The sequence below is a fragment of the Pelophylax lessonae genome, assembly GCF_965119305.1.
Source record: "Pelophylax lessonae genome assembly, chromosome: 9".
In the NCBI taxonomy this organism is placed as follows: domain Eukaryota; kingdom Metazoa; phylum Chordata; class Amphibia; order Anura; family Ranidae; genus Pelophylax; species Pelophylax lessonae.
Genome location: NC_138776.1, coordinates 66,571,380 through 66,598,320, shown reverse-complemented (window position 1 = coordinate 66,598,320; position 26,941 = coordinate 66,571,380). Strand labels below are relative to the sequence as shown.

Below are 26,941 nucleotides of genomic sequence, written 5' to 3'. Positions count from 1 at the left end.
CCCAACACACACACTATGCACCCTCCTCTGCAGTCTATGGCACCCCTCTACTATGATCTCTGCAGTCTGGCACCCCTCTACTATGATCTCTGCAGTCTATGGCACCCCTCTACTATGATCTCTGCAGTCTATGGCACCCCTCTACTATGATCTGTGCAGTCTATGGCACCCCTCTACTATGATCTCTGCAGTCTGGCACCCCTCTACTATGATCTGTGCAGTCTATGGCACCCCTCTACTATGATCTCTGCAGTCTGGCACCCCTCTACTATGATCTCTGCAGTCTATGGCACCCCTCTACTATGATCTGTGCAGTCTATGGCACCCCTCTACTATGATCTCTGCAGTCTGGCACCCCTCTGCTATGATCTCTGCAGTCTATGGCACCCCTCTACTATGATCTCTGCAGTCTATGGCACCCCTCTACTATGATCTCTGCAGTCTATGGCACCCCTCTACTATGATCTGTGCAGTCTATGGCACCCCTCTACTATGATCTGTGCAGTCTATGGCACCCCTCTACTATGATCTCTGCAGTCTGGCACCCAGCCAGTATGAAATTTGAAGATAGTAGAACTCAGTTCATACATGCTCTGTGTACTGTGGCACCCAGATTGTATCAATAATGGTGTGCAACAAGTGGCACCCAGCAGGATAAATCATGCTTAGGCATCCAGCTAGGATAGTCCTTTACTGTTTGACCTCCCCCAACACACACACACACACATACACACAGATTAACAGTATTTACACATATATGCACACACCCATTTGCACAAACATACACATATACAGCAATCTCACAAAAGTGAGTACCCCCCTCACATTTATGTAAATATTTTATTATATATTTTCATGTGACAACACTGAAGAAATGACACTTTGCTACAATGTAAAGTAGTGAGTGTACAGCTTGTATAACAGTGTAAATTGTTTGTCCCCTCAAAATAACTCAACACAGCCATTAATGTCTAAACTGCTGGCAACAAAAGTGAGTACGCCCCTAAGTGAAAATGTCCAAATTGAGCCCAATTAGCCTATTTCCCTCCCCGGTGTCATGTGAAAAGTGAAAGGTCTGTAACATCCACCAGCTCCATGATGTCAACATGGAGGAGTGGAAGAGGACTCCAGTGGCAACCTGTGAAGCTCTGGTGAACTCCATGCCCAAGAAGGGTTAAGGCAGTGCTGGAAAATAATGGTGGCCACACAAAATATTGACACTTTGGGCCCAATGTGAACATTGTCACTAAAGGGTGTACTCACTTTTGTTGACAGCGGTTTAGACATTAATGGCTGTGTTGAGGAGACAGCAAATTTACACTGTTATACAAGTTATACACTCACTACTTTACATTGTAGCAAAGTGTAATTTCTTCAGTGTTGTCACATGAAAAGATATAAAATATTTTCAAAAATGTGAGGTGTGTACTCACTTTTGTGAGATACTGTATATACATATATATATATTAATATATACACACATACAGTATATATACACACACACATACAGTATATATACACACACCTGCATGCACACACATACACATATACACACACACACACACCTGCATGCACACACATACACATATACACAAACGCCCACAGCATCTCCCCCTGCACCCCTGGTTATCAGATCACTATGCAGCGGAAGGGAGGGGGCGATTGGCAGCTCTGTGGTGCCCACAGGATCTCCCTCCAGCTAGCAATTCACATTCCTGTATACAGTGGAGAGGGGCGATGCCCTTTACCTGCCCAGGTCAGTGGCCCCTCCCCTCCCCACTGTATACATGGAAGTGAATTGCTAGCTGGAGGGAGATCCCGCGGGCACCAAAGAGCTGTTAGAAAATAAGACATGGAAGCCAACTCCAACCCAAATTGTTTCTTTGGTCTTGGATATACAGTAGTATTACAGAGATAGAATCACTTCTAAGTTTTACTATGGTGCATAAAGCTTGCAACTCAGTATACTCATGGCAAAATTCCTTTATATGAAATGACACAGCATCAAAAATGCAACCCGTTTCGGCTTACACAGCCTTCCTCATAGCGAACAATGAGTGTGACCTATGTTCCATCACTTATGGCACTTTTCCACTGCAAGTACCGGCTCGGCTCTACTCGGCCCTGCTTGGCCCTGTTTGCTTTTCCACTGCTGGTACCGCATGGTACGGTGTTGGAACGGTTCGGTACGGTATGGTTTCCTTTTCCACTAAAGTAGTACTAAAGTTAAGTGGGTGGGATAACAACGGGGTGGGTGGGATTCTCTGACCAATCAGTGGCTAGTAGTGACTGCATGCAAAGGATTATGGGATATGGTACCGGTTATGGTACCTGTTGGAACCACAATCGAGGTGGTACTGTTTTTGAGAGCCGTACCGTTCGGTTCCATGCAGTGGAAAAGCGCCACCGTACCGTACCGAACCGTTCCTACACCATACCATGTGGTACCATGCAGTGGAAAAGCACAAAAGCGAGGCGAACCGTTCGGTTCCATGCAGTGGAAAAGCACCATTACTGAGTGGTCACATAGGAAAGAATAACTCTTCGCAATGGGGACAGCTAAAAAAAAATGAGAGGAGCTCCTCACTATCCAAAACAAAATGGGGTGCTTTGGCCAAAGTTGGGTTTTTCAGGGTTTTTGGTGCTAAAATAGAACATTTATTTCTACAGATCGAGACAGCAAACCCAAATGAGGAATGCAGGTAGAAAAAAAGGCAACAAAGAGTTCTACATTCAAAAGATGGACTGCCTTTCTAAAAGATGGACAATTGGGAGAAATGGCATCACCCCAGTAGCTTTAGCAGAAGCGACAATGCCAAATATGAAGTGCCACCACACAGATGGGCCATGTTGCCAAACTGGTGTTCTGGGCAGGATTGTCCACATACTGCAAGTTTACCGGTAAATTCATTTCCATTCTGTGCTCTAAAACAACACAAAGTCTGCACTCAGAAGGCACACTGAATCAAAATGTAAATTGCAGATGTATTGTGTGTGAAGTAATTGGGGCTTTCTGAGCTTGCAGCTGGGTGTTTACCGCTTGCTATGAGTAGGCTGTGAATTTATAGAGAAGGAAGTCCTTGCACAGGAGGAAGTACCGAGCGTGCCAGTCCAGCACTTTGTTCATCCTAATCTCCCTCTTCTGATTTATTTTAGGCTCTGGGCAGCCTTGTGCGTTACCAGATTTAGTTAAAACAATTGTATAGATAAACAAAAGAACACTATCAGCCAGAATGAAAGAACTTTTGCATTTTTTTTCAATAATGTGAACTGATGTTTGGAACTTATTTAAGGGACAAGGATGAATAGAAAAGAGAACGGGAGATTAGGAGAGAGGACCAACCAGAGGGACAGGAAGGTATTGCAGAGGATCGAGCAAAGGGACCAGAAGGAATAGGCAAGAGGACTGAGCAAAGAGACCAGGAAGAATAGCAGAGAGGATTGGGTATTGGAAGCAGAAAGAATAGGAGAGAAGACCAAGCACAGGGAACAAGTGGAATAGACAAGAGGACCGAGCAATGGAATAGAAGAAAGGACTGAACAAAGAGACCAGGAAGAATAGGTGAGAGGGATAAGCAAAGGAACTAGAAGAAATAGGAGAAGGCACCGAACACAGGGACGAGGAAGAATAGGAGAAAGAAAGAAAAATAGGCATAAGAGAGATAACTGAGCATAGGGACCAAGAATAGGCTTGGGAACCAAGCCAAGGGACCAAGAGGAAAAGGAGAGAGGATGAAGCACAGAGACCAGGAGGAAAAGACATTGCAGGGGTCTCCAAACTTTCTAAACCAACGGCCAGTTTACAATCCTTAAGGCATTAGGGGGGCTGAACTATGGCCAATGGGAGTAGAAATTGCCCAGAGTCAATGTAAATAATAGCCTCAGGCTTGGTGATCAGTGGGAGTAAAACAAGTACATACCTGTGGTCAGTAGGAGGAGAAATAGTGTCCTATTATTGGTATTGGTGGGAGGAATGGTGCTCCACCATTGGTGTCAATGGGAGGAACAGCATCTCATAATTGCTGTTAGTTTGAGGAAGCCTGTCTCATTGTTGGTGTCAGTGGGATGAATAGTGCTTCATATCAGTGGCAGGAATAGTGCCACAAGGGCCAGATAAAGGTAAGCAAAGGGCTGCTGCTGGCCACAATTTGAAAACCACTGAGCTAAAAAAACCAAGCAAAGGATTCAAGAGAAATATGAGAAACGACCAAGTAAGGGTATTAGGAGGAACATCTGAGAGAACCAAGAAAATTATCAGGATGAATAGAAGAGAAGAATATGCAAAAGAATCAAGAGAAATAAGAGAAAGGGCCGAGTAAAGGGATCAGAAGGACTAAGAGCAAGGACAAAACAAAGGGACCAGGAGGAAAAGGAGAGAAGACTGCGCAAAAGGACCAGGAGGAATAGGAGAGAAGACTGCAAACAAGTGACCAGGAAGAATAGAAGAGGGGATTGAGAAAAGGGATGAGTGGCTAATCCAAGCTATCCTTATTAAGTTTTGGAGAAGTTCTTATTATGAATGACATGACATTTTCAAGGGTAATGGGATTCACCTTTGAGAGCTATGATAGAAGAGGTGCTGGAGAGTTTCAGTGCATTTCATGCCTGTTGTTGATACTGGGATTCACTGTAAAATGAGAGTGACATGTGCAGTTCTTCTTATAAAAGCTTAAAGAAGCACTGCCACTTTGTTCATTCATGGTAAACACAATGCCCCCCGATAGCCCACCTCTATTAGGGTATATTCACTCATTCACATCCCCTTGTTGCCTCCCTTTTGCAAGACTAAGCTCAGGCATCTGATGGTGCTTACCCTGGTGGGTAATGCCACTTTCCCCATGTGATAGTGTTCTGGTCTGGCCACTTAGACCTAAGCATTGTCACATGAAGGAGGTCACATATTCCCCTATACCCAGAAGCCCCACTCTGTCATAATTTTCTCTCCAATGTCCTGGGGAAATGTAAGTGTACCATTTTTAGAGCATGGATGGGCCATCACAAGGCACTGTCACCATGTCCTCAGTAGACAATGTAAGTGTCTCTTTGAAACAAATCTGTGCTTTGTCAATGCAGGATTAAGCAACAGGTCTGCTTTAATGCCACTCTAAACAGAAGCACATACTCAGCTTCACTTCACTCTCCCACTGGTCCATTTAGCCATTGAGAGCAAATATTATACCCTATACGTTTGGGTATCAAGGAGCATGTGCCTCATTTCTTCCATTGGTAATTGGCCCAGCATTGTTACATGGGGCATGGTTAATTCTCGGCCATGTGTAAGCTCTGACTGAAGAAACTTTGAACTTACACAAAACTTCCTTTCTTCACCCCTAGTGGAAGGTACGTGTTGGTGCAGCTCTGGACCCCATAGTGCAGTGATGGCGAACCTTGGCACTCCAGATGTTTTGGAACTACATTTCCCATGATGCCCATGCACTCTGCAGTGTAGTTGAGCATCCTAGGAAATGTAGTTCCAAAACATCTGGGGTGCCAAGGCAGAATCTAAATTCAAGAGGTGGCTCTCCATTAACTGATCCCAAAGGGTCCCTGGAGCAGTCTATAGAACATAAGAAGGATAAAAGTGTCACAAAACTTGTAATAAGCATATTACACGACACAAGCTCGAAAACCCAACACATCTTGAGGGCTTAAAGGATAAGTTCACTTTTGGGAACATGTTACATGTTCCATCCATTTTAGGGTGGAACATGTAACATGTTCTCACTCCTGTAGCCGCTCACTAATCCGCTGCTTCTAATGGCAGCAAGTCGGGGATCTTCTCCACGAACTTGCTGTCACAATTTAAAAAAAAAAAAACATAGGTCTGTGAATGGAAGAACTACAACTACCAACAGCCTTTGCTGCTGTCGGCTTTTAGTTTTCAACGCTGTTGTGTGCACTAGGTAGTTCATTTTCTCTTGTCAGTGTGTAACTGCCTGTCCATATGAGCAGACAGCTTGCACTGACAGTCTGCAGGAGCACTGCATGGCACCTGTGACCTGCAGATCACGGTTGCAATCCTTCTAGGCTCCTAGTAAAAAAAATAATAAATGCACATTTTTTTTACCTGCAAAAAGATGTGCATTTATTTTTTTTTTTTTTTGCAAAGGTGAACTTTAAAACTCTCCCTTCATCAGGGTATAAGAAAAAAAAAAACTCTTAGCCCAGTTTGTTTTTTAGCCAGTAAGTCTTACTCCAGTAATTTTTACAAAAAAAAAATCCAGTACATTTCAGAGCTTTAAAACACCCCCTTCCATCAGTACTAAGAAACAAACAGGGCTAAGACATTTTTTGTTATTTGTTTCTTTGAACCCGATAAAGGGGGATTTTTGAGCCCCTGAAACATCTGGCATTTTTAAAATAGCATAAAAAAAATCTGGATAGAATAGGAAAGGGTTAAACCCCTTTCCAGTTAATTGTTTTAAGTCTGTGTATCACTGGGAAATTTCCCTTCACTCCCTGTCCTAAAGTTGCAGCAGGAAGTAATTATCCAAAAGTGAGGGCAATTCCCCTCTTAAACAGTTGTCCCCGGACCAGGTGTACCCATTGGAAGATTTACTTTTCTTTCTTGATCTGGGGACAACTTGAACATTTTGGATTTCCTCTTAAATGGTTGTATGAAGATAATAAACCTTCTGTATGCAGCAGCTCCCCCTCCCCAATACTTACCTAAGTCCCCTCTCAATCCAGCGAAGTCCACGAGAGCTTTGCCTCTGACAGACGCAGCTTCCGCCCCTCTATTTGCGGTTGGGTGTGTTTTCCTTCACTGCTTGCTATGAAACTGATTAGTGAGCACAGTGTGTCTGGGGTAATGTCATGAGGGACAGCCCCTATAGGCGTGTCAGGTGAAAAGTTTCTAAAAAGTTTTACTGCCTAGTCTACTCCTGTAGATGGCGCATTACCCATTGGTGAAGAAACTATGGAGAGCTGCGTCTGTCAGAGGACGTAAGAGAAAGAGAGACTTTACAATTATGTTAACTAATCATTTTGTTTGTATAATTCTGTTAAGGGGGTGTGGCAGGAGGTTTGTCCTATGCCTACATACTTTTGCTAATAGGTGTCCCTCATTCCCATCTCAAAAAGTTGTGAGGTATGCCAGAGGTGACCCTACTTACTAGGATCCTTCCCCTGCACTATTCACTCTCCCTAACAAATGGGGTCCCTATCTCGGACTTATCATTTCCTTCATGTGTGCCCAAATGATGCAGGTACCCTTCTTTATAAGGTCTCACACCAAGAAGGTCACCAGAGTTTGCAGTGTCCAATCAGAGAGTGACATTGATGGATTCCATGACTTTTCCCTTAACAGACTTCACACTCATCTGTATAATGGCACAGTGCCACCTATTGGATGGAGGGAAACCTTCACCTGCCTACAAGTATGTAATGCAAGCAAAATGATATTATTTTTTCCTCAAATGCTCCTGAATTTTTCTGTTAACCACTTAAGCCCCGGAGGATTTGGCTGCTCAAAGACCAGGCCCTATTTTGCGATTCGGCACTGCGTGAATTTAACGGACAATTGCGCGGTCGTGAGACGCTGTACACTAATGAAATTGACATCCTTTTTTTCCCACAAACAGAGCTTTCTTTTGGTGGTATTTGATCACCTGTGCGATTTTTACTTTTTGCGCTATAAACAAAAAAAGAGCGACAATTTTGAAAAAATAACAATATTTTTCTAATTTTGTTATATGAAATTCCCCCCCAAATAAAATGTAAAAATCAAAATTTTTTAACATTTTAGGCCAATTTGTTTTATGCTACATATGTTTGGTAAAAAAAAATCACAATAAGCATATTTTGATTGGTTTGCACAAAAGTTATTGCGTTTACTAACTAAGGGAAAGATTTTTGTCATTTTTATTGTTTTTTTTTTTAAACGAGTAATGCCGGCGATCTGCAATTTTTTTTGCAGGACTGCGACATTGCGGTGGACAGATCAGAACCTTGACTGACATTTTTGACACTTTTGGGGGTACCAGTGACATTACTACAGTAATCAGTGCTATACATATGCACTGTTACTGTAAAAATGACACTGGCAGGGAAGGGGTTAACTTTATTAGTGATCAAGGGGTTAAATGTGACCATAGGTGTGCTTCAAACTGTAAAGGGGCGTGTCTAGTGATGTAACCACAGAGACATACGATCCTACATAGCAGGATCGTATGATCTCTGCTGTTACATCAGGGAGAATGACAGGCGGCTTTGTTTACATCAGCCGCCCGCCTTTCTTCCTCTGCAACGGGAGATCGCGGGTGACCAGCGGACATCGGAAACTGCCGGTCACTCGCGCGGACATGTCAGGGAACGAGCAGGGGTGGGAGCGCGCCTCCGGCGGCGTGCGCTCGCCCCCTAGAGGCTCGTAGGCGAGCAACATAGTACTACGTCACTTTGCCCGTATGGGGCTGACTGCCGCAGTAAATAGTTGTGCGGTGGTCGGCAAGTGGTTAAAAGAGATGTACAGCCAAAGCTTATGGATGGATCACAGTGACACCACTGCGCCAACATTTTGAATGATGGGGTCAATATAGTTGCCAAAAGGGCAGTTACATTAGGAAATTCCCTGTCACCTAGTCTTTACACTTCTAAAAAACACAATACATCTGCCACTTGGTTACACTGTAAAGGTAATTTTAAATGTGGCATATCAGATTGTGTTACCTGCCCTCATATATTGCGGAGCAATAACTTTGTATCTAGCCAGAACAATAAAATCTATGATATTTGCAAGTTTTTTAACTGCAATACACAGTATGTAATTTATCTTATTACGTGCAAGGCTTGCTCCGCACAATATGTCGGCAGAACTACACGCAGGTTGAAAGATCGCTTTAGAGAACATCTTAGCGATATACGCACATTAAAATCCACAAATGTTGCACGACATTTCAACCACAAACATCAAGGTGACACTACGTTGGTACAGGTACAGGTTATCGACCACATCACCAAACCCACTAGAGGTGGTGATGTGTATCGATTACTCTGCAAAAAAGAAGTTCTGTGGATCTTTAGGCTCCATACTCGGATACCACATGGCTTGAATTGGGAATGGGATGTCACTCATTTTTATGAGTGATATTTCTTCTCATTCCCTTTCTTCCTTCCTCTGTTCCCCCCCCCCCCCCCCTTTTCCCCCCCCCCCCCCCCCCCCCCCCCCCCCTCTCGACCCCTCCTTCACTTATAGTTATATTTACCCGCATGTTGATCCACACGTGTATTCTTTTACACCTGTGTATTACATACGGATCATTTTGGTCCCTTTCTTCTCCCTTTAAAAACCCCCCCCTCCCTTTTTTCCTTATAGCTACATTGTTGACATGTATCGGTTAATGTGGACATTTGAGACAACATTTTTCATTCACTTGGTGAGCTATGTCAATGTGCTACAATGTCTCTCCTTTGAGAGATTTGTAAGTAGAGTCTTGTCTTTTTAGTTTTGTATGGATACTTTGCATAAGTCTTTTATATATATGTGTTCTCCATACATTTCTATCTATATGTATTTTTCTGTGGAGTTGTATTTTTTCATCAGCTGCGATATTTCTCTGGTGTGAGTAGTTTTTTCCATTTATTCTTGTGGCTTTTGCTTTTTCATTGACTTTTAAAAAATGGGTCCAATTAGATCGCTTCATGTATGTGTGTTAGACTCTGGATCTGGACCGATTCAGATGCATGTATTTCTTATACACATGTGTTTTGAATAGACACACGTGTTTTTGAATTTTGTTATATATGTCCACATGAATATCCGTGGATAATTACTTCAACATCATATAATTTGGACAAACCAAAAAACAATAAGATACATGTATTTTTTCTGATGTTTATATATATACAATTTTTGATGTCTATCTTTTGGACATATTTACAAATCAGTCTTGACAGCTTTAATGAATTTATTTTCTACACATGTACACATGTGTGGCTGTACGTGCATCTGCTGGTTCGATCCAGACCTATTCCAAATTTGGTATCACAACATATTATATTATTATTTATTTGTACTTTTATATACTTGTCAACAATGAAATCGCTCTTTCCACAATTTTGTGTACATTTCTGCACATGGCTCCTCTCTCATTCAGGCTTCATGGTTTTTATATTTTCATGCAAAGAAAAATGGAGAAGTAAAAGAGAAAAAACTTTGCTTCATATGTAACTATTTTTGAGGATATTACTACCAATTTGACCTTTTTATATCCTCCATAAGATTTTTCACTGATCATCATCTTTTTAATATTTGATGACATGTGATTCAGAGGATAAATTTTTTTGGATAACAATACTCTACTTAGATATATTACTCCTCACATTCCCATGACATATACACACATAATCTTTATTTATATTCGTTACACCATTGTTTGCACTTTACCACTTCGGCAATATGTGTATACATATATTTTCACTATTATTATATATTTACCCATACCTATATTAACACATCACTTTTGTTCAAAAAAAGTTTTATTTACATATATATATTATTTATTTATTATCATTGTGCATCTTTCTCACGTTTTGTGTTTGATCATTTTATCTCACACACATGTGACGATTTCTTCACCAATTTTTGATTTATAATTTTAGCATATATACATTTTTTTCTTGCTAAAGTCCGGGATTATGTTCATGTTTATATACATTTTTATACGCATATATTCGTGCAGCCTGTATTTTGAGAGCAGCCATGGTTGCACTTATGTTTTTAAATTGGTCTTGGTTTACAATTATTAGATTGGTATCACTTTTTCCCATTTGGGAATTTATGTGCAATCAGAATGTCTTCACTGGTCATTGCAAAATAGCTTGTTTGAACCATCCACCCATGTGCTTCACATGTGTTTTCTATATCCTTAATTGATGGCTTTCCTACAAATGCCTTGTGGCTTTTTGCAATTTCTCAGTATGGTTATGAGTAAGCGACTGGCAATGTCGTGAAACGCGTCAACCTTGTCTGCTTGTACACTGTCTGTCACTTGATTTTATTGGAACAATAAAGGAAACAATTTTTGATTTCAAGCAATATCTCAACCAGAGTGCGGTCAATCTTTCTACAATTTTGCATCACAGTGACACCAGACAGCCACTTCCCGCCCCTCCACAGCCCAGCGCTCCAATGAGTGAGGAGGGAGAAGAGCGGAGAGTGGTGACTGACAGTCACCAGCTCTCTGCTCTGGGAGCTTTCAGAACAGAACGATCGGCGGTGTTCGATTGCTCAGTTCTCAGTGCAGAGGCACCAGGGGGCAGATGCAGCATCCACCTAGGTAAGTATAAATATGCAATAACCCCAAACCCCATACTTCTATTTTAATTACACAAATCAGGCTAATACTCATAGATAAAATAATGTATTCTGCTTGGCACTTTAAAGAACGCTGGCTCATATTGAAATAAAGATGTATACTGTATGTTAGAGGAATAAAGCTATGGGAAGGCGTAGGATGAACTCCCCACCCTCTTTGTTGTGGTAATTAGGAATGGATAGAGACAGTTTATTGATATTTATATATTCAAATTAGACATCTGTCAGCTGTGTGCATTTTTGGACTTATTCCATAGTCAGTTCATATTTAGCAAGCTCATCTCATTGGACAAGAGATCTAACGTTCTGCATGCAAAATGACCGGCAAACTGGCAAATATCAACTGGTCGGAGAGTCATCACCACTGGCGGAATGTTACAGAGAGATGTTATCACTGTGGACATTGCAGAGAGTTGGGGGGCTATGGAGTCAGTGTGACATCTGTGTAAGATCAGATCCATCCCTACAACAAAGGAGCAGAACAATGAAGCATATCCAGGAGAATGATTGGATTTTCCAGTGATTGAATATTTTTAGGTTGTTATGATTTTTCTATTGTTCACAAAGAATGCATTATGGTCGTATTGGAAAACATTTGTTCCATCTGTGGCCAGCCTAAAAGTAAACATTCTGAAATTGGAATTAAACGCCATTCTTAACCAAGACAAGCTGCTAAAGAAGACTGTGTCATTTCAACTTAAAGGAGAAGTAAAGCCAAAGCTCATTTGGCTGTACTTCTCTGTGGATTACAGGAGTGCAGTTCATTCTGCATTCCTGTGAACCGTTTTCAGCAGACAGCTGCCTGAAGCCCACTGTCAGCTGACATCACAGAGCAGGTCCAGGATGGGGCAAGATTGTGACAATATGGCCAGGATCTGCCCACAATCCTGGACGGGCACCTGGCTCAGCCTCCCGGCGTGCCTCTGAGGACCTGATCCTTCAGCTCCCACCCCCCTCCACAGCCCAAGGGGGGGGAAGAGCAGAGAACTTTCTGCCCACAGTGCTCTATTGGCGCTTTTCCACTGCATGGAAGCGAACGGTTCGGCTCGCTTTTGCGCTTTTCCACTGCTGGTACCGCATGGTACGGTGTAGGAACAGTTCGGTACGGTACGGTATGGCAGCGCTTTTCCACTGCATGGAACTGAATGGTACGGCTCTCAAAAACAGTACCACCTCGATTGTGGTTCCAAGAGGTACCATACCTGGTACCATATCCCACAATCCTTTGCATGCAGTCACTACTAGCCACTGATTGGTCAGAGAATCATTGTTATCCCACCCACTTAATTTTAGTACTACTTTAGTGGAAAAGCAAATCATACCATACCGTACCGAACCGTTCCAACACCGTACCATGCGGTACCAGCAGTGGAAAAGCAAACCGGGCCAAGCAGGGCCGAGTAGAGCCGAGCCGGTACTTGCAGCGGAAAAGTGCCATAAGAACTGAATCAGCCGTCTTTGATCTCTTGGTTCTCAGTCTTAGAGCCGGCAATCCGATGCTTCATCCACCTAGGTAAGTATGATTCTTAAGAAAAAAATTCAATACTTCTCTTTTAAAGTAACATTGTTAGTCTCCCAAAATAATCCATATACATCCACTGCTTAATGGCTCTGTAGTCTATTTTTAATGAAATATTTTCTGTGTCTTTCTGCTTCCTTGTAATGCTCCCTGTTAGCTCCTGAGCCTCTCTTTTTTCCCCTTTCTTCCATTCATTTGGAACAAGCAATGCACGTTAGTTGCCTTTATGCACACTACAAATCCCATAGTCCATAGTTCCTCCCAGGAGCGAGCAAGAGAAGGCAGCAATGTTCCTACATACAGTGGGACCATGGAAAATGGACATGGCCACCCTCTAACAGAAAGTTGGATCACAGCAGAAAAATAAAGAAATTTGGAGATTTAGAGGAGGCTAAGAGCAATATTAGAGACTTTTTTGAGTTAAAAATCTAATACAGTATTTGTTTTAATAAGACTTTATTGTCACTTTAAAGGAAACTTTTACTGAGAGATCTGCAGCCATTGCTAGCCTCCATCTGAACATGCTCTGGGTTTGGTTGTCTCTGGTCTTAAGGCCCCTTACACTCCAGCGAACCAATCAAGTCCCCCTGTCCATTTTTCAGGTGGACCTGATCGGACCATCCATTGTTCTCAATGGAGCGGCGGATGTCAGCAGACCCACAGGCATCCCATCCAATTCAGTCCGCTAAAAACAGACTGATGGGGATATGTTTACCATCCCTCCAGCAGATTGGGTCGATTGACAGTCGGTTGGAAAAAGACAGGCGGTCCATTTCCATCCAACCACCCCATAAAGAACAACAGGCTGTGTCTGTGTCTGCATAGCGGAGAGATCCCCAGCTGAGCAGGTTGATCCGCTTGACGAAGTTTGCCCTGTCTGAAAAGGCCCTAAGAGCTTCCAAGGAGGTGACCAGGAAAAAACATGCAGATCAGGAAAGTCAAGAGTGTAATCTGCAGACTTGCTCCCAGTCTGTGGCTTGGGTAGTATTGAAGCCAATGGATCAGCATGACATCCAGGAACCGGTATTTTCAGAAGGAGAGGTCAACAGTGTCAGCCTCCACTCTTTCTTGGTACTGGGGTCCTCTAGTCAGTATCTGCCCTGTACTGGTGATTCTTACCAAGGCCCCCCCCACCACCACCACCACCAACAAATGAGACCATTGTGCCCTAGTCAGGGTTCTTCAGTCTGGATCCATCTGTTCAGAATTAGGTGGAATGGTCAAAACAGAAGCAGCTGTGCATGGCAGCCAGTCAGCTTCTAGCTTTCAACTCAGCCTAACTGATGAAGGGGAAGATAGAAGCTGATTGGTTGCCACGTAAAGCTGCTACGAATCCTGTCTGCTCCGCTCTTGGTAAATTCCCCCTAGTGTATGTCTACAGGAGGGTGAATGTAAATGGATGAACATCAGTTTACATCTGCTTACATCAAAGTTTGTTGGTGTGCCCAGAGAAAAAACTGAAAAGGTTTGCATCCCTTTGCATTTTTGCAGACATAAACAGATGCTGTCCGTTGCTACTTGAATGGGTCACATTCAGTGGAGGCACTGCCCACCAAACACAACAGGAGGTATACATTTTGCCATGGCATGTGTACAACCCCATCCGAATTTTTAATTCTATATGTCAATTACAAGTGCTGTACTGCGTGTCTTTCAAACACCTCTGTGAACTTAAAGAAGAAATACAGCCAGAGCTTGTTTGACTGTACTGTATTGTACTGACTGTGACCCGCTGTCGGCTGATGTCACAGAGCCGGTCCAAGTTGGGGAAAGATCGTGAACATATCGTCGGGATCCACCCAGCAGCCTGGACTGGCACCTGGCTCAGCCTCTCAGCTGCGCCGCTGGGAGACAGAGCCAGCCGCTCCCTCCCCTCTACCAGCCCGGCACTCCAGTGACAGTCACCACTCTCTGATCAGAGCGGAGGGGAGAACTGAGCGATCAGCGGTGTTTGATTGCTCAGTTCTCAGACTTAGAGGTGGTGGGTTACAGATGCAGGATCAGATAGATGCTGCATCCACCTAGGAAGGTATGATTTTTAAAAAATCCCAAATTTTGTCTTTTACCCTCGAGTGCAAAAGATTCTGACCAGAACACATTCATTATGTAAGTATGTTTTTTAAAAGTCCAGTCACCCCCTTCTACAAATGGATACAGTTTATACCAGGCGTATTTCTAAGCCATTCAGGTCCACGGGTTGACCTTAAGCTTGGAAGAGCAATATGTGGTAGCTCGGTCCCCTGGGGCACAGTAGGCCAGGGATGTGCCATGTTAACCTCTTTACCACTGCTCACTGTGCCTCTACTGCGGCACAGTGGCTCGTTATCGTCTGGCGACGTAGACCTACGTCACCAGACATTCCCCTCTCTCGGCGGCGCGCTCGCTCCCACTGTATTCATACACAGCGGGAGTCGGGCCAGGGGAGGAGAGGCAGTGATCGTCGGGGATCGAGTGAGGAAATCCGCCGGCTTGTGTAAACAAAGCGGGCGGATCTCCTAAGTGACAGGCAGCATAGCTGAACCTGCGATCTGTCCCTGTGTCACACAGTCCCCTCCCCCCACACACGTCAGTAAGCACCAGGCATACATTAACCCCTTGATCACCAATAAAAATTAACCCCTTCCCTGCCGGTGTCATTTTTACAGTAACAGTGCATATTTATAACACGGATTACTGTAGTAATGTCACTGGTACCCCCAAAAGTGTCAAAAATGTCAGTTAGGGGTCCGATCTGTCCGCCGCAATGTGGCAATCCCGCAAAAAAAAAAAAATGCAGATCGCCGCCATTACTAGTAAAAAAAAGAAACAATAAAAATGACATAAATCTTTCCCTTAGTTAGTAGACGCAATAACTGTGATTTTTTTTTTACCAAAAATATGTAGCAGAAAACAAATTGGCCTAAAATGTTAAAACATTTTGATTTACACATTTTTTTGGGGAATGTTGTATATCAGAATGTAAAAAATATTGTTTTTTTTTTCTCAACATTTTCGCTCTTTTTTTATTAATATCACAAACAATAAAAAGTGCAAACGTGATCAAATACCACCAAAAGAAAGCTCTATTTGTGGGTAAAAAAAGGAAATAAATTTAATTTGGATACAGTGTCGCATGACCGCGCAATTGTCCATTAAATTAACACAGTGCCGAATCGCAAAATAATGGAATAAAGGAATGGGGTAAAATCTTCCGGTCTTAAAGCGGTTAAAAATACGCTCATTGAGGATTTTTTTGTCAAAGACATGTAACTTAATACATTTTGGCCTAAATATATGAAAAATTGACTGTATTGGATATTTTTTAACTGTCAAAGTAGAAAATGTCAATTTTTTCGCAAAATTTTCGCTCTTTTTTTATTAATATCGCAAAAAATCTAAAGCGCAGAGGTGATCAAATATCACCAAAAGAAAGCTCTGTTTGAGGGAAAAAAAGGACGGCGTTGCATGACCGCGCAATTGTCAGTTAAAGTCACGGAGTGCCAAGTTGCAAAAAGTGGCCCAGACGTAAAGCAGGAAAATCCTCCGGTGGTAAAGTGGTTAATGCATCACTTAGAGTTTTGAACATGTCTTGGGGTTACCCCACATGGGCAGTGCATTTTATACTGACTGTGAAGTCTCTCATTTTGGGGAAATGCCTTTTCTATGCTGTATTATGTTAACACATTTTTGGACTGTTATCCATTCTGTATGTATTGTACATTGTGGAAGATCCGCATTCTTTGTGATAACTTTTGTATTCTCTTTTGTGAAAATACTTCAATAAAAATATTTGAGTTGCACTTGTATATTCACCATAGCGCAGCATTAATTTTATTTTCACATCATTTTATTTTCAATAAAAATATTGAAACAGAAAAGTCCAATATTTCAGAACCACCAGGGTCCCTTTCTCAAAGCTCCCAACTGTCCCTGATTTTGAGGGACTGTCCCTGATTTGGACCAGTGTCCCTCTGTCCCTCTTTTCTCCTCATTTTGGTCTGATCTATAGAGATGTACATGGAATGCACTATTTATCTTTCAAAAAGTGTTTTACACTGCTAATTCTTTCATCCAATTACTAAATTGCTGCATTTGTAAATTCCAAAAGCCAATAAAAAGGAATAGCAATGGTAAAAAAGCACTTGTGAGTTTAATCAATCATTTTGTTTTGTACAATTCTCCTTTAAAGGGGTGTGGCAGGGGGTGTGTCCTATGCCTGCATACTTTTGCTAATAGGTGTCCCTCATTCCCATCTCAGAAAGTTGGGAGGTATGCTTACTCAAGGTAGAGTGACAACAAAGCAAAAATAATAAATATATATAAAGCAAAGACAACCAGTGAAATACAACCAACAACTCCCAGATCCGGCACCTTGCAGAAAAAAACCTTATAGCAGTATTAATTCCAAAAGCAAACATTTATTTTATCGCAGCTTACCAATTCTTAGGCATGGTGGCTGCATTTGTTTTCAACAGAAAAGCTCTCTTGCAATTACAGAGATGGAACAATGATCAGCTTTTATTTATGTAAAACCTTTATCCCAAAAGGAAAAGAAAATGTTTGCTGTAGCTGCCTATTAAGTATTAGCTTGAGTTTGGCTTCAAATCATTAGTGTATCTATATCTGTAAGACCATCTAACACTCCAACACCCCCCGAACTGATAATGCTGCTGTCTGCTGTGCCCCCTGTGCTCCTTCATCCAGAGTGGGGGCATTCTAATACAGGCGGTGTGTTACTGACCAGATCAAACTAGAGGGAAAATGACTTAGAAAAGTAAAAATGAATGCAGCCCCTATATCAAATGATTGGCAAGTTGCAATACATTACATTTTTGGTTTTGCCTAAAAAAATAAAAAAACATAAACCTGTTCCCTTAAAGCATGTAATTTGGCCCCTTCTATCACCTAAAAAACCTGGCTGATCCTGCCCGGCTATGCCCTCCCCTCTGTAAACAGACCATGGTTTATCATGGCTGCTGAGCCCTGACACTGTGTTCAGTTTACATGCCTCCGTTATCCACAGCCCTGCTCTGTCCTCCTCTCCCCCCTCCCTCCATGCCTGTCTACTCTGTGTCAGTGCTCGCCCCCTCCCCTCCTGCTGCTATTATAACTACAATAAAAACATCCCATCCCCTCTGTAACCTAACGTTATGTGCCCCTGTGTCTGTGTCATATAAAAAAGCTGTTGATTTTTATACCTAATTCAGAGCGTCTACTTGCGCTCACGTGATTTCTTGGCTAGCTCTCCTCCCCGGTTGATGTCAGCGGGAGTGCTCGCCCTGCTCGCTATAGCTGTCAGCCGGGCAGAGGAGAGAGCCGAGGAGCCACGTGAGCGCCGGGAGACACTCTGATATAGGTACAAACCGGCAGCTTTTTTATATAACACAGACACAGGGGCACACAGCATTATGTTACAGAGGGGATGGGATGTTTTTATTGTAGTGGCTTAACAACCAAGACACTGTGTTGCTCCAGGACAAAAAGCCTCCATTCAAAATTCAGCCTCACAGAGGAAATTCAGGTGCACGCCTTGGTTGCAACAGAAGCATATGGAAGAAATGGACTAGATGGCGGCTTTTCAAAAAAATTGTCCGTTAATGAAGAAAACAAAAATACAAAAGTACATGAAGGATAATCATACCACAGCGGAGATGATGACACTGGTAGTTAACGCGTTTCGCACCAAAGCTGGTGCTTAGTCATAGCTGAAATAATGGGCAAATGTGCAGGTATATATATATATATATATATATATATATATATATATATATATATATATACATAATTGAATACCTCTAGAGATCATTCTAACTAGGCTCACCTGCACATGTCCAATTAGGCAAAATTTGGCAACACAAATTAACTATTAGCAACAGGAAATGGCCATGACCATGAGCAGTAAGAGTCCATTCACACTAAGGCGACTTGTCAGGCGACTTGTCAGCCTGACAAGTCGCGGTCCTCCCACTCCCACTGTGTAGTACAGGACCCGTTCTAATAGGAGCGACACAAGTAGCTCCGACTTAGAAAAAGGGTCCTGTACTACTTTGGGGCGACTTGCATAGACTTCCATTATGTGAAGTCCGTGCAAGTCGCCCCAAAGTCGCGGTGCACAGTGGTGCACGCGACTTCACAGGTCGCCCCCTAAGTCGGAGCGATCTAATGTGAACGGGGTCTAAAGGCCATATTCCTGGAACAAATAGAAAGAAAATAAAACATCAATCAATAAAATGCTAAAAAGGTTACTTTGTAACACCGAAGTCTCATCAATAAATCAAATGTTTATAAATATAGACACATATAAACCATCAACACGAAGAGATACCTTCAGATAGGGGAATAAAATGTTCCACAACTGTCAGTCCCATTTAGGAGTACAGTATATATATATATATGTCCTAAAATCATACTAGCATTGTAGTGTGACCACTGACGACAATCGGCGTACAAATATATCAAGTCAAATACAGCAATCTTACAGAGTGCTAACAGCATCAAGTATAATAATAATAATAATATGTATAATAATATATATATTATAACATATTATAATATATAACATTAATATAATAACATTAATTAATAATAATATATAACATTATAACATATAATAATAATATGTATTGGACCTGAGAAAATGGGAGAATGGAGAGAAAGCAAGCAAACGAGAAAACAAGGAAACAAGAAAAATAAGAGCATGAAAGAATCACAAAAATGAGAAAAGTGAAAAAAAAATATAAAAAAAACGAGAAAAACAAAAAACGTAAAAAAAAAAAAAAAGACAAAAGCGAGAACATCGAGAAAATGAGCAGAATGAAGAGAAACAAGAGGAAAGGGAGAAGAATGGGAAAAACAAAAAAGAAGAACAATCACTTATAAAAATGTGTAAAATCCCATTCAAAATGTTGCCGCTGTGGTATGATTATCCTTCATGTATTTTTTGTTTTCTTCAATAAAGGACTCATTTTTTGGAGTGCCGCCATCCAGTCCATTTCTTCCATATGGCTTAACAACCACTTTAACTATTATACAGTAACACGTTTTCTTTTTAGAACAACTTTGTTCCCTCATTCCCAGCATTGTGGACAAGTCAATATAAGACCCCCTCCAAGGTCTTATATTGACTTGTCCACAATGCTGGTAGATCCAAGTTGTGTGGCCCATGGGGAACCACTCGCCCATGGCTGGAAACTCTCGTAGTTGACCCCAAAGTTTTCTGTGCATGCATGGACAAATCCTATTGATTTCTTTGGAGAGGCCGTCTAATGGCAGGTCTCATGACAGATGGCCTCCGAGTCCTTATAGAAATGAACAGTATTTTGTCGGGGCATACACAGAAGACTTTGAGACCAGATGCAATCGTTTTCCAGCGGCAGCTGTACAGTTCCCAGTTTGCCACATAGTGCGGTTCTTCCAGGATCATGGACACGTGAATGCTTTAAGATCTTGTGAAAGTTATCATTTATTGTTTTGCCTTTCAGACACCCACTGACATGGACAGCAATGCAATAAAATAAAGTGGATCTTAGCTAAAAAAACATAAAAAATACATTCATAATTAGATATACACAAATAATGGCCTTGTGTGCGTTTCAAATCCATCAATGTGTTTTTGATTTCATACGTCAGTTACTCAGTGAGTAGGAAATGTATTTCTTTAGAAGACTGATATTTCCAAAGAAGCCAGCTTAGAGTCATATATATAGATTTGTGCAATCTTCTTACTTGGTATAGTGGAGTAAGAGGCGGTTGTTTGATTCCCATGTGCAGACAACACTTGGCCTAGTGTAATACCAAGGTACACAGCTGGTGATGAAATCCACCCCATTGCAGCTACCTAAAAATACACACAAAAAAAAAAACATATGTAAATCCACATTTATCAATTTAGAAGTAAAGAGAAATAAAAACTATACCAGTGAATCACATACACCATGCATCCCCCTATTGTATTCCAGTATGCCTATTCCAAACATGCTCCTGAAAATATTATTATAATTATTATACAGGATTTAGATATCGCCAACAGTTTGCACAGCGCTTTACAATATAAAAGGAGACAATACAGCAACAATACAATTCAATACAAGAGGGTTAGGAGGGCCCTGCTCCTGCCAGCTTACAATCTAATTTAGGGAGGGGGAGGTAGTAACTGTGAAGGATGAACTGATGGGAGAAGTAGAGGATTCCGTTGTTAGCTGAAGGCAGGATAGTTCTCCTTGAAGAGATGAGGTTTCAGGGATCGCCTAAACGAGGACAGAGTAGGAGATAACCAGACAGATTGGGGTAGTGAGATGATGAGAGAGGCTCTAGAGAAGTCCTGGAGATGAGCATGGGAGGGGAAGACAAGGGGCTACAGAGCATGAAGTCTTGGGAGGAGCAGAGAGGATGGCTTAGGTGATATTTGGAGATAAGATTGGTGATGTAGCTCGGGGCAGAGTTGTAATGGCTTTATATGTTATTGTTAGTGTTTTTAATTTTATTTGTTGGGCAATGGGAATCTAGTGGAGGGAATGGAAGAGAGGGGTGGCGGACATTGAACGGTTATTAAGGTGGAGGAGTTTGGCAGCGACATTCATGACAGACTGAAGAGGGGATAGCTTGTGGAGAGGCAGGCTAATGAGGAGGGAGCTACAATAGTCAATGAAAATAGATTTTCAGAGTCTTGGGTCGGTATACTGTATATGTCACCATCAAGCAGATCAAACATAATGAAGGAAACATTATCCCCACCCCTTAGGAGCTACCCTAGCAATAGGCAGTCCATAGAAAAGTTACTCCTTATTCAAAGTTATGTCCACAAAGCAGTGGTCTCCAAACTTCCCAAGCAAAGTTCTAGTTCACTGTCCTTCAGGCTTTAGGGGCCTTTAGTGGACTGTAGAAAATGTCCCGGTGTCTATGGCAATGCCCCATTTTGGTTTTAGTGGGATGAATAACGTTACATTGTTGGTATGATGGTATCAGGGGGAGGAATAGTGCCCCATCATTGGTATCAATGCAAGGAACGGTGCCCCATCATTGGTTTTATTAGGAGACAAAGTATCTGATGCTGATATCAGTGGGAGGAATAGTGCCCCATCATTGGTTTTAGTGGGAGGCATAGTGCCCATTGTTGGTATCTTTAGGAAGAATAGTGCGCTACTGGTATCAGTGGGTGGAATAGTTCCCCATTGCTGGTATAAGTGGGAGGAATGTTACCCCATCCTTAGTATCAATGGGAGGAATGGTGCCACATCCTTGGTGTCAGTGGGAGGAATGATGCCCCATGCTTGGTGTTAGTGGAAAGAAGTGAGAGGAATGATGCCACATGCTTGGTGTTAGTGGGAAGAAGTGGGAGGAATGATGCCCCATGCTTGGTGTTAGTGGAAAGAAGTGGGAGGAATGATGCCACATGCTTGGTGTTAGTGGGAAGAAGTGAGAGGAATGATGCCACATGCTTGGTGTTAGTGGGAAGAATGGTGCCATATCACTGGTGTCAGTGAGAGGCATGGTATCCCACCATCTGTGTCATTTGAAGAAATAGTGCCCCAGATAAAGGCAAGCAAAGTGCAAAATCTGGCCCCTGGGCCATAGTTTGGAGACCACTGCCTTAGAGGAAATGAAAGACACTATGGCTTTTCAGGCATACCATCCTAAATTTCTTGTGTATTTGATCAAATTACAATCCTCCCATGGCGTCCATGGACATCCCCCGCAGAGTCCTGCCTATCATGTGCCCCCCTGGGGCCCGCATCCAGCATGCTCTGTGATTGCTGTGTTATTCGGACAATCACAGTGGCCCTTTACCATGTGATCAGCTGATCACATGTAAACAGACTTGTAGATTATTGGCACTCCTTTCTTCCCATGCTGTGTCTGTGTGAGGAAAGGAGAGCCGTTACCAGCAAGACTGTCAGTACATTATTTACACTGATAATCAGGGCTCTGATCATAGGTGTCCTGATTATCAGTGCAGCCCCATCAGTGCTGCCTATCAGTGCTCATGATGGCCATCTATCAGTGCTCATCAATGCCATCTATAAGTGCCCATTAGTGCTGCCTATCGGTGCTCATGAATGCCGTCTATCAGTGCTGCCTATCAGTGATCATCAATACCGCCTATCAGTGCTTCCTATCAGTGCTCACCAATGCCCATCAGTGCTGCCTATCAGTGCTGCCTATCAGTGCATATCAATGCTGCCTCTCACTGTTTCCTATCAGTGCCCATTAGTGCTGCCTATCAGTGCCACCTATCAGTGCTTATCAATGCCGCCTATCAGTGCTCATCAATTCTACCTATCAGTGCAACCTATCAGTGCTCATCAATGCTGCCTATCAGTGCTCATCAACGCCGCCTATCAGTGCTCATCAATGCTGTCTATCAGTGCCACCTATCAGTGCTCATCAATGCCACCTATCAGTGCTCATCAATACCGCCTATCAGTGCTCATAATGCCGCCAATCAGTGCTTATCAATGCTGCCTATCAGTGCTCATCGATACCGCCTATCACTGCTCATCAATGCTACCTATCAGTGCCCATCAATGCCGCCAATCAGTGCTCATTAAGGCTGCCTATCAATGCAACCTATCAGTGCTCATCAATGCCGCCTATCAGTGCTCAATAATGCTACCTATCAGTACTCATCAATGCTGCCTATCAGTGCTCATCAATCCTGCCGATCAGTGCTCATTAATGCTGCCTATCAGTGCCACCAATCAGTGCTCATCAATGCCGCCTATCAGTGCTCATCAATGCTGCCTATCAGTGCCACCTATCAGTGCTCATCAACACTGTCTATCAGTGCTGCTCCTCAGTGCCACTTATGATTGCTCATCAGTGCCACTTATCAGTGCTCATCAATGCTGACTATCAGTGTCCATCAGCAGTACTCTCATACAGCTCAGACTCAGAGCCAGCACTGACAGTTCCTCCTCCCTCCCACTGATAGAAGACAGCCGATCTTCTCCTCCCGCCCCTCTCCTGTGTGCACAGCGGGAAGGGTGAAGCTCAGCAGCTGAATGTGATCATTCACACTTCCCACGGTGCACACAGGAGAGGGGGGGTAGAAGATCATCTGTCTCCTATCCGTGTGAGGTAGGAGGGACTGTCAGTACAGGCTCTGAGCCACTGACAAAACGGGAGGGCAGGGGCAGCCCCCCCCCCCGCAGTGACAGAACGGGCAGGCGGGGGTGGCCCCCCTCCCCTCGCAGTGACCGCCCCTCCCCTCGCAGTGACAGAAAGAAAGGCGGGCCCCCCACAGTGGCGGAACTCCAGGGCCCAGTGTGCCTGCTGCGACCCTGGTAGTTCCACCACTGCTGAGCAGCAATGCAGATTGGTTGTGCTGGATCCTCCATATATCCCTTAGGAAAAACTGGTAATGATTTTAGTGTAGCTGTAGATTATGTTCTGTCAATGCTAGATATAAGAGGAGCCAGCACAGCCAAGTGAACAGAATATTCACATTTTTAATGGACTTGCCCTTTAAAGAGAATCACGGCTAATGACCTTTGCTGGAAGAGGAACAGCCAACCTTTGAGCCGTGCACAAACCATCGCAGCAGCTTAATGTAAAGCATTTGCCCTGGAATTACTATATAGCCCACAGGGGGGCCAATGGCTGCTTCTCAATGAGGTTGTCAGCCTCACGACAGGTAAAAATCCCTTTAATAAAAAATTAGGAGCAAATATAGGAGACTGCACATTATTTACAGATCACAGAGATGAATCACTGATTAAACATAGTGCAGTTTATGGGTCACCTATCATATGACATTTTATTCATGTGGATGTGCCATGACTGCACGTCTACAGAACGTCCCCAATCTGCCCACGTCCTCCACCATTTATCATAGATATAGAGAACTCTATTCCCAAGAGAGGAACATCTATCCACAGACCAGTAATGGATCATTGAAGGATATACGGCTGCCACGTACACTGTGACATAAATTACAAACACTCATTTCAGATAGGGACAATTGTTTATTTGGGGCTGTCGGCTGTAACTAGCACTGAGGTCACAAAATACTGTGCAATTAACCCTGAGGTCACAAAATACCGCAAGATTCTAGAATTACTTTTATGTCACACTTAAAGTGTGTACGTGTATGAGAAAATATCCCGTTCTCTTTGTTTCCTATATGGGAAATCCCTGGTGTTCCTGCCAGTCCCCTGCTTTCCTATTAAAAACTGACCGCACTAAGCAGAAGAGCACACTGTGGTCAGTTCTCTAGCTATGCTGGGAACTCAGTGTACTCTCCTCCAATGATCAGACTTGTCCTGGCATGCTCCCACCCCCTTGCACAGCCTTTCACTGGGAAGCTCAGTGTGCTGCTGCTTCTCCTCCCCCAGCCCTTATGCAGCTGAGAACAGAGGGAATGGGATCACTTTTAAAAAAAAAGGTATTTAAAAGGTTTTTTTTTTTATATCCATACAAAAATGTTTTGCCTTTCATTTCTATTTGAAACCGAATGGTTTGTTTTACAAGGCGATCGTTTACAATCACTTTAGGCATCCCCAGAAAAACAGAGTCCTTAGGAACACTGACATGCCGATATTTAAGTAAAAGAGCGATATTCCAACAGCAGCAACTAAAGTCATACAGCCCAACTTTCTGAGATGGAAACAAGGGAAACCTATTAGCAAAACTATATAGGGATAGAAAACACATCCCTGCCATGCCTGCCTTAACCTCCCTGGTGGTATGATTCCTTCGGATTTTAGGTGCTGAAAGCAGTACCATTATTTTGCATGTAATTCTTAAGAATGAGAAGCCCAAACCAACTACTGTATTTACATATGATTTTTTTTTTACTGTGCGTTCTTCTTTATAACATATCGGGTATGATTAAGTTGGAAACACAAAATCATAAATTATAATATAATAAAAAACTATAAATAAGTTAAAGTATGTATGTATACATATATATATATATATATATATATATAGATAGATAGATATATGTACGTATATATATATATATATATATATATATATATATATATATATACATACATACACACATAAAAAGTACAGTAAAACTGCATGAAAGGGCACTGGGGGGCAATCTAATGTGATTTTTTTTTTATTTTGAACTGTATCAGTGTGTTTGGTGTGTTTTACATTTGAATTTGCCGCCGGTTCCACCCCCCTGCGAACGCGAGACGGAAGCTTTGGCACGGAGAGGATCGGGAGGAAGAACCGCCACCAGACACCGCCGGGACACATCGCTGGATCCTGATGGCAAGGTAAGTAACCCCGCTTTTAGGATCCAGCGATGCTTCTGGCGGTACCCCGAGTGTGGCTCGGGGTTACTGCTTTTGGCTCTGAAATTTAACCCCGAGCCACACTCGGGAATACCGCTAAGAAGGTTAAAGGAGAGTTGTGCAAAAAAAAATGAATGGTTCAACCTACAAGTGCTTTTTTTTTTTACTACTATTCCTTTTATATTGGCTTTTGGAATGTACAAATGCAGCAATTTAGAAATTGGATAAAAGGTTTAGCACTGGGAAACATGTTTTGATATACACAGTAACTAGTGCATTTTATATACAACTATATAGATCAAACCAAAATAAGGGATAAATGTGGAGGAAAGTGGAAAGAGGGACTGAGGGACTTTGTTCCAAATGAGGGACTGTCCCTCGAAATCAGGGACAGTTGGGAGTAACCAGTTAGAAGTTGCTTTTCGCTGGCCCCGTTCATCAAAGTGCCTGTGTTGCTGTTATCAGCCAGCAGGATTCTCAATTTTCTGTTTCAATAACTTTTGGTAATTACAAGAAAGTGGTTAAAGCCACAAGAATATTAAACAGTAAATCATAAATACTGTAGTTGCTCTTATTGGAATTTTGCTCTTTTACTGAATAATCCATCCCCAGATCCTCACCCATTCAAAGGGTGATGATTAGCAACAAAATATTTACCTACAGTATATCGTTGTAATACTAACATATTGTGATCATAGGAGAAGAATGGGTGAATTCTTTACTAAGCTAAAGAACTTTCGTAACAATTTTCGTATAGTGTGTACACAACTTTCTACAGCTGATTCCGACTTTCTGAATGAAAACTTCCGAAGTGACAAGCTTCAAAACTTTTCTCATACGGGAACAGAACAAATGATTTTCGCTTAAAGTGGAAGTAATCCC

At 42.4% G+C, this 26,941-nt stretch overlaps 1 protein-coding gene across 1 annotated transcript in view; it reads right to left on the bottom strand.

The window, feature by feature from the left end:
• PTPRE (protein tyrosine phosphatase receptor type E) overlaps positions 1-26,941 on the bottom strand; it is a 383,381-nt gene that overhangs the window by 165,769 nt on the left and 190,671 nt on the right. Inside the window, exon 2 of the mRNA XM_082267389.1 lies at positions 20,538-20,649. Within this exon, the coding sequence (XP_082123515.1) occupies positions 20,538-20,649 (112 nt within the window). The remainder of the gene's footprint in view (positions 1-20,537; positions 20,650-26,941) is intronic.